General features: G+C 49.5%; 1 protein-coding gene across 1 annotated transcript; it reads right to left on the bottom strand.

Moving 5' to 3' along the window:
• Positions 1-4,674: 4,674 nt before the first annotated feature.
• Olfml3 (olfactomedin like 3) lies at positions 4,675-7,428 on the bottom strand. Its single transcript, XM_008833995.3, has 3 exons — positions 7,232-7,428; positions 6,300-6,585; positions 4,675-5,967 (listed from the first exon to the last, which is right to left on the bottom strand). Exons 1-3 carry the CDS (start codon positions 7,340-7,342, stop codon positions 5,147-5,149), a joined length of 1,218 nt encoding a protein of 405 aa, XP_008832217.1. The 5' UTR covers positions 7,343-7,428; the 3' UTR covers positions 4,675-5,146.
• Between the last annotated feature and the right edge of the window lie 585 nt (positions 7,429-8,013).

The raw sequence follows: 8,013 nt of genomic DNA, 5'->3' as shown, positions 1-8,013 counted from the left end.
ATCCCAGCACCCACATGCCAGCTAACTCCAGTTCCAGGGGATCCAGTGCCCTCTTCTGTCCTTAATGAGCACTGCATGACATGGGTGCACTTATATACATGCAGACAATATACACATAAAATTTAAAAAGAAAAAATTTAAAAATTTAGAAAAAAAGAGTACTTGTACCTTTTCCTGAGGACCTGGTTTTGATTCTTAGCACCCCAGTTTCAGGGGATCCAACACCCTCTTCTGGCCTCTGCAAGCACCAGGCACACATGTGGTACAAGTACTACATGCAGGAAAAGCACTCATACACATAAAATAAAAATAAAAATGAAAAATAAATCTTTAAGATCCAAACTGTAATAACCATAAATGAACAGAACAGGAAAGAATAAGTGGCAGGCCATCTGGAAGGTCTCATGGAGGAGGCATGGCTTGAGCACGAGCCTTGACATGAAGTCACAGGCATACCGCAGGTTTTATTGTTACTCTAGTGAGTCCCCTGGGTTATGTTCAGGGAGGAAAATTCTAGGGGTCACTGCTCTTTTCCCAGAGGCTGAGGGCTAGTGCAGCTATTTTGGTTGGGGGATGAGGTGAAAATGAGAAGTCTTCCTGTTGTAGGAAATAGAAACCCAGCCATAAAGGCTTAAGCAAAGTCAACAAACCCAAACAAGGAGGTATTTAAGGATTCGGGCATTTTGTAGAACCTAGGAGGCAGAGTATACTTGTCATCCCTAGAGGGAGGGCAGTAGGCAGCCTGTGAATGCCCACCAGGACCGGCCCCTGCCTGCTTCTCTCCAAGTGTCCACCGTGGCCTGTAGTCTGGTTTTCATTGCCCTTCTGTACCAGCCCAAAATGCTTCCAGGTATTTCCTTGGATCTAATTTCTCTGTTCTGTAACTCTAAAATATCCAGAAAAGAGAATCTGTTCTTCCTTGAGCCTCACAGCTGTGGTTACAGAGTAAGGGTGTCTATTCTCAGAGAGGTGAATAGTCAAGGGGTAGAGGTCCCACTGGACTGCTCTGGAGAGGTGGGTGATTATAGGTATTGTCAGAACCCAAGCTCTGGTGAGACAGGGCTGATAGTTCTTCCTTTTTATTTTCTCACTCTGCTGCCCTTTAGAGTAACACATTGGCATCCATGTTTATCATTCTTTGGTGCAGTTATTAAACCCATAAATAAAGATTTAAGCTCTGAAGCACTGCCTTGTGGAGGCAAGCTTCATCCTCTCCCAGGCTGCTGGGACAGAGAAACTACTGAGGAGGCCTTGCCCTCCAGCTGGGGAAATGACAGGTTTACCTGCAAGGCAGCCAGACAGGCTGGACTGTGAACCCTAAAGTCCCATCCTAAAGGCCAGGAGAAACACCAGGAGAGTCTCAGCAGCTCTCAACAGGAGAGTGTTTTGACCTAAGCCAGGTTGGCAAATGAGAAGCCTTGAAAAGGGACATTCCCAGGAGTCTTAGAAATGGGCACTTGTAGAAAAGCAGGAATCAAGAAGGGATCTGGAAAAAATCTGAGATTGAAGGAGGAAGCAGAGGGGAAGGGCTCTGGTTCAGCTCAGAGCCCCACAGCAGAGGAAGCAGTGACAGCTGAATCAACAATGTCATCTCTGCCCTGCCCCTCTGCACCATCTGGGGCTCAGAGGCCTCCATTAACATTAACACACAGGGGCTGGAGACAGCTCAGTAGTTAAGGGCACTGACTGCTCTTGCAGAGGACTGGGATTCAGTTCCCAGCTCCTATATGGTGACTTACAACCATCCATATCTCCAGTTCTAGGGCTTTAACGCCCTCTTACTGCCTCTGAGGGCACTGCACTCATGTGGTGCACTTATATACATGCAGGCAAAACGCTCATGCACATAAAACAGGAGAGAGAGAGAGAGAGAGAGAGAGAGAGAGAGAGAGGAGAAAGAAAAAGAATGAACATAGGCAGATGCACTTCAGTTTCTCTCAGAAGCACCAGGGAAACAAGGACATTGAGAGCAAAAATAAAAGCTTAGAAGACAAGGCAGGAAACTTGGAGGCCCTCTCAATCTTGCCTCATGTTTGAAAAGCACAGCTGGACCAATGGTCTAAAGGACAGTGTCTCCACATCTGCAGCCCCTCCTGGTTCTTTTTTCTTTTCTTTTTCTTTTTTTTTTTTTTTGAACTTTTTCTGATTTATTTATATTTTATGTATGTAAGTGCTTTGCCTGCATGTATATAAGTATACCATGTGCATGTGATGCAGGTGGAGGACAGAAGAAGGCGCTGAGTCCCTAGAACTGGAGTTATAAATAGTTGTTAGCTGCTATGCAGGACCTGGGAACTGAACCCAGGTCCTCTACAGGAGCAACCAGTGCTCTTAACCTCTGAGCCCTCTCTCCAGCCCTCACTCCTGGTTCTTGATGGTGGTGACTGCCCTGGAGGGACAGATATAGAACTTTTTTGTGGGCTTTTAACCCTATTCTTCTCCAATAGAGCCTGCCATGGTCTTTCGCTCAACCAAACAAGAGCATAGCCTGTTTTGGCCAAGGGACAGCCTACAGAGGTATGAGGAGAGGCAATGGGCTATTTTTGATAGGAGTCAGCTGCCAAGTCTATCTCCTTGAGCAGCAGATAATTTAGCTTAATGAATTTGGATAGTTACCTGGATCTACCCACACAGTTCCACTCGCCTTCCCAAATGCTTCCAAAATAGCACTAGCCTTTGTACAAAAGCCAAAAAGAAAAGGGAATTAAGTGACAAGGCCCCAAAGATTTCTGCCTTTTCAGAACCTTTCCTGGGAAACTTTAAGCCTAAAAACAAACAAATGAGCAAGCAAACCAACAAAAAGTAAAAGCCAGCTTCCTTCTCTTTCCCATTAGGGATTGTGGCAAAGAAAGATGCGACAATGTGAGGCAGAAGGACTCAATCTTGATGAAGTGGGCACAACATTAAAAATACAGTTCATACCCTTGTTCCCGTACTGATGTCACTCACACACATAAGCTGAGTTATTCTCATCAGGGTCATCAAAAAGCCACTGTTGTATTACAAAACTCCACAGACAAAATGGTCCCACCCTCTAGTGGCTTCTCACCAGACCCAGTCACACAGCGACACTGGGAAGGAGACAAGTCCCACTGCCATGCATTCACACACATGCCCAGTTGCATATAGTCACACAACACAAACACAGAGAGACCCAGTCTTCCCTACGGTCTTTCTCTCTCTTACACACAATTCCACACTGATATAGTCTCACATAGTCCCACACAGTTGTATACAGTCTCACACAGTACCACAGCCTCATGCAGTCGTATGCAGTCTCACACAGCTGCACAGTCTTACAGTCATACACGCATGTATGCAAGCACACTACACATGCACATAAATGGCATCAGAGTGCCATGCTGCACCCTCATCCCCTGGACCCTGCTCTCCGGGTCCCCACTGAGAACTCCCTCCTCCATAGCCTTTGTAGTGTGCCCTGCACTGCAGCCAGATGTTCCGTGGGCAGACCCCTCTGTGGGCTGACAGGCGGTGATTACTGTTGCCAGCCCCACATTAGGAGGGGATTGAATGGGAGAGCCCCCACCCGCCTCAGGCTCCCTACAATAGTGCCTTTGTGAGGTGTTTCGGTGCCTTTCTTTCCCCTTCCTCACCAACCTACGTCAGGAGCAGCTCTGCCTGAGGAAAGAGAAAGGAAGACAAAAGGAGGATCACAGGGCCTGACTGATCCACCCCATCCTGGGGCGGAAGGAGGGCTGTACTTTGGAGAGCAGGCTGTGTTTTCCACTGCCCCACCCCCAGGATAAATAACAGAAGGCTGCCTGAGGTGAACTCCCCCCACAGACGCCATGGCTTCCACCCACCGGCCAACCTTGTGCCTGTGTGTTAAACATGGGGTTGAAGCCTGGCAGGGAACTCATGCAGAGACCAGCAGATTCCCAAGGACAAGTTCAAAGCCTGGAGCTTCCTCCCCTGTCCTGTCTGCCTTCCCAGACTACCCTCTGCAATGTAGTGCCCAAAGCTAAGATACTAGGCCTGTAAGGGTTAAGTTTCCAGGACTCCAAGGGCAGGCCGGCAGACTTCCAGGATTGGTGTGGATGGGTGGGCAGATGAGGGTGGAACGAAGGAAAGTGGGGCTGTGTTGCGGAACTGGTAAGACCAACATCTGGGATGGTCACTGCCCCTCCTCCCTGCCCAAACCGCAGACGCTGTGGCAGCAGGAAAATCAGAGTTGTTCAGACGAAGGATTGTGCAACCCAGCTCTGGGGAAGAGCCTGGTGCTGGAGGTGGGAATGGTGATTTGAGCCAAGGAACAGAATCCACTTCAGAGGTGAGATTCAAAAGTTCTCCCTAAAAACACTTGTGTGCCACGTGTTGGGTTCCACACTAGATTTCAAAGGCAGTAAGATTCACTTTCTGGTTCAGAATCTACCAAGAACTGGTTGCATTGGAAGCGTTGTCCCTGGGCCTGGGATTTGCTGCCATTGGTTCTCCATGGCTGCTGTGGAGGACAGTGGGCGTGGAGGGAGGCCTTTCGTCCAACCTCCTAAAGTGCCTCACAGTAAAATGTGTAACTAGAGAAGTTCCCACTCCCTCAGCTAAGGGAGCCCAGCCAAATGTGGCTAAGGAGTGGAGATGGGAAGGAGGAAGAAAACAGAGGGCCGTGAGAACTGAGATCTGAGGGCTACCCCAAACAAACACAGGAGAGGAGAGGAGTGGTGGGTTTTCCTTTAATGCAAAATGTTGCAATACAAAGTGATGGTGGAGAAGGCTCCATTCTTCCTGCACTGGAGGAGCGAATGAGGGAGAGGGCAGAGTTGTCTCCTTGAGTTCCTCTCTCCCTTGGGTCATACTGAGGGCAAGAATGCTGTTGCCTGTTTCTGGGCTTGACCCCTTTCAAGGGCCAGAGCTCTTTGTCTGGGTTGTTCTGGGACTAACATTTGTGTACGTGGGCAGGAGAGCAGGAGTGAAGATTCAGGGTTTTTACTGTTTTAGCTCTAAAAGGATTACTCAAGATCTGGAGTTCTAAATGAAACAAAGGGGCTACGAGAATTTGGTTGCTACTGGTTAAAAATAGAGGATCTGAGCCACAACTGGCCTTCATTCAAAGAATGCAGTGCAGGAAATCTACGTGCAGGATATAAATGTATGGGGATATGAGCTTCAAAATGCAAGGCCCAGCTCCTTAAACTTCCTCTTCTTTCTTCCTCATCTCCAGTTTATACACAATCTGGTAGCCATCATCCCAGGCATACAGCTGGCGCTCACGAGGATTATAGCGGAGGCTGGCATGGGCACCATATCGACGGGGAAAATAAGAGAGTGCTGCCCGCTCAGGGGTCAGGGTACCACTGGCATCGAAGGAACACTGGATACGCGCCCGACTGGCAGGGCGGGTGTTATAGACAACGTATAGGGTACCGCAGATGACAAAGGCAGCCTCTGCATTCTCTCTGGGACATGGTGTGTCCCACTGCTGCTCTGTGTCCAGTGTTTGTGGATCTAGCTTGGCTAGACACAAGTGCCTGTCATCTTCCCGAGTGGCATAGACAGCCCAAAGGCCCTCCTCATCAGCTGCCAGATCAATATATGTGTCTACTGTTAGCCCGTAGGGGGGAATTAACCTCTCTGCCGGAAATACTGAGCTGTCCACCACTGTTTTGTTTGCCAGGTGGAATTTGATGAGCTGCAGAGTGTTTTCCAATTCACCACCCCCTCCAGGTCCTCCAGGAGGCCTCCGGGCATAATAAAGGAAACCACCATATACCAGCTGCCCCGTGCCTACCCAGGGGAAGGGCACCCGGACTCGGGAAGCTTTCCGGGCAGCCATGGCAAGGGTGAAGTCACGCAGCCTTGGGAAGACAAAGGCTGTGTCATTCTGTGTCCCATCTAACACGTAGATCTTCTCTGTTGGCCCCAATGGATCCTTAGTCCATAGACCAGCAGGGCCACCGAACCGCTTCAGGATCTTCATCGATCTCACCTGAGAGATTGTGTAGCCACAGTCTGGTGGGGAAGGTGAGAAGCAAGAGAAAAGAGGGGAGAGTCAGATACCTACAGCAGGAATTTCCCCCAGGGTGGGTCATCTGGAGAGTGGGAGGCATTTGCCCTGTGGGTATGTCCACCCATGGAGGCTTGAGAGACAGACGCCACCAGTGAGGCATGGGCCTTCAGGAACATTTTTAATGGACTTGTCATTACAGATTTCCCTGAAACAGATACTGAAAGATGGCCCCACAGTAGCCTGGGACTAGGAGAAAAAAAAAAAAAAGAGAAGCAGAAAATAGAGTTGTGAGGTGGTTAGGGCCTCTTTGAAATCCTGCTTTGAGATCACTTACCTGTCACCATATCATACTTCTCATTTCTCCGGCCCTTGCCTTTGGCTCCAGGCCCTCCAGTCACCTTCTCATCAGTCTCTACACAGGGCAAAGCTGGGTTCTGGGTCTCCAGATAGTCCACTTCCCGTTCAAGACGGTCCACTCTTCCAGAGATGGTGTCTGCCTCGGTTCTGAGTGCCTCCCGTTCCTTCTCTGCCACCTCCAGCAAAGGCAGCATCTTGTTCTTGAAGTCTCGCAGCTCAGCGGCATGCCGACTACTCTGGTCTTGGCACTGGGCCAGTCGTTCCTGATGGGATGGAGGGGAATCAGAAGGGAGGGTGGGCTGTGGGTTACAACTCCCAGGCAGGAAGAGGCCCAACCAGGGGAGTGAGGAATGGGAAAAGGAGCAAACTCAGCTAGACTCCAAGAGCCTCTGCTGCTCCCTTGGCAAAGGAGACCAGTTGTTCAGAGGTGCTTAACCATGCAAGGAGCTGGGCTTGGTTCACCTACACCAGAGTTCCTCAGCCTATGTTGTCTTTGAGTGATCTGGGCCTCCAGGGAATTAAGATACTACAGACTTCAAACTGTTTTAAGGGGGGGTGGGGATGTGCTGGAAAACAGACAAGAAGTTGTAGGCAGATTCTCTGGGAAACACACCAGATACTCAGGTCCTCCTGAGAAGCATCCCCAAAATTCTGACTCTCCTTTCTACTCTGTCCCCTTATTCTATTTAAGTACCAAGGGTAAAACACTGGGTCTCTTTGCTTTGCAGTTGCATTATACCAGGGAATAAGAGGGTTTGTAATGCTGAGGATCCTCATTATTAAAAGGTGTCCTTTAATGCAGGTTCTTACAAAGCCCTTATCTTGTCACTCCCTGAGCCCTGACAAACGAATTGCACCAATAGATGTGGAATCATCCCAGGCTAGGCTAGAAGAGAAACAATCCCTCACCTCTAAGGCAGCTAGTCGGCGTTCCATGTACTCCACAAGGTGGTGCTGCTGTCCCTGAAGGGGTCCCGACCAGGTCAAAAGGAAGAGGAGCAGAGGAGCGGCAGGCCCCATGGCAGCCTGAAGTGGGGCCAGAGAAGGAGTGTGCCTCTTCCCCTCCAGCCTGGCTTAGCTTGGGAGGCGGGGTGGGGGCGGTGCCTTCTCTTTCTGATCTCTTGGTCTCTCACTAGTGTGGAATGCTTTCAGTCTCTTCAAGCCCCCACCTCCTCCTTTCCGCCCTGATTGATCAAACACAGATGGCCCCCTTGCACAGCAGCCAGAAGCCTTAACCACCTCCAGCTTAGGCATGTACGCTCCTCAGGAAGAGAAAACGTTGGAAGTCCGAAAGCCTTCTAGGCAGTCACACTGGGGCAGGAGCAAGCCGAAGGAGGCAGAGACCCCCAGCGAAAACTCAACCAATTCAATTCCTGTTTTAGGAGTGTTCCCGGTGATGAATTAGTAAGACACTGACATCCTTCATTAATCCTTCCCTTTTCCAGCAATAATAGAATGGATTTTCTGCCTTGTTCAGTAAAGCCAGAGCGCAGGAGATGAAGGGGGCGGTGGGGGTAGGGGGTGAAGTCAAATTTCTATAGCTCATTAGCGCCACCTTAAGCTCATGATTAACAGAGAAATCAAGGCTTGGACTTCACCCCACGTGGAAAATCTCCACAAAGCAAGTCAAATGGACTGAATTGGGATTTTAGCCCTAAAATGTAGGCTTCCCTACAGATTAGCAGTTCCTT

Source organism: Nannospalax galili, unplaced genomic scaffold (genome assembly GCF_000622305.1).
Source record: "Nannospalax galili isolate Female #2095 unplaced genomic scaffold, S.galili_v1.0 scaffold475, whole genome shotgun sequence".
Taxonomy (NCBI): domain Eukaryota; kingdom Metazoa; phylum Chordata; class Mammalia; order Rodentia; family Spalacidae; genus Nannospalax; species Nannospalax galili.
Note: the sequence above shows the minus strand (reverse complement) of the source record. Positions and strands in the feature narration are given on the sequence as shown.

Coding starts and splice junctions, on each gene's coding strand:
- Olfml3 (XM_008833995.3), bottom strand. CDS start 7,342: ATGGGGCCTGCCGCTCCTCTGCTCCTCTTCCTTTTGACCTGGTCGGGA. Junction 6,586..7,231: donor GCCGACTAGCTGCCTTAGAG/GTGAGGGATTGT, acceptor CCATCCCATCAG/GAACGACTGGCCCAGTGCCA. Junction 5,968..6,299: donor GAAGTATGATATGGTGACAG/GTAAGTGATCTC, acceptor CTTCCCCACCAG/ACTGTGGCTACACAATCTCT.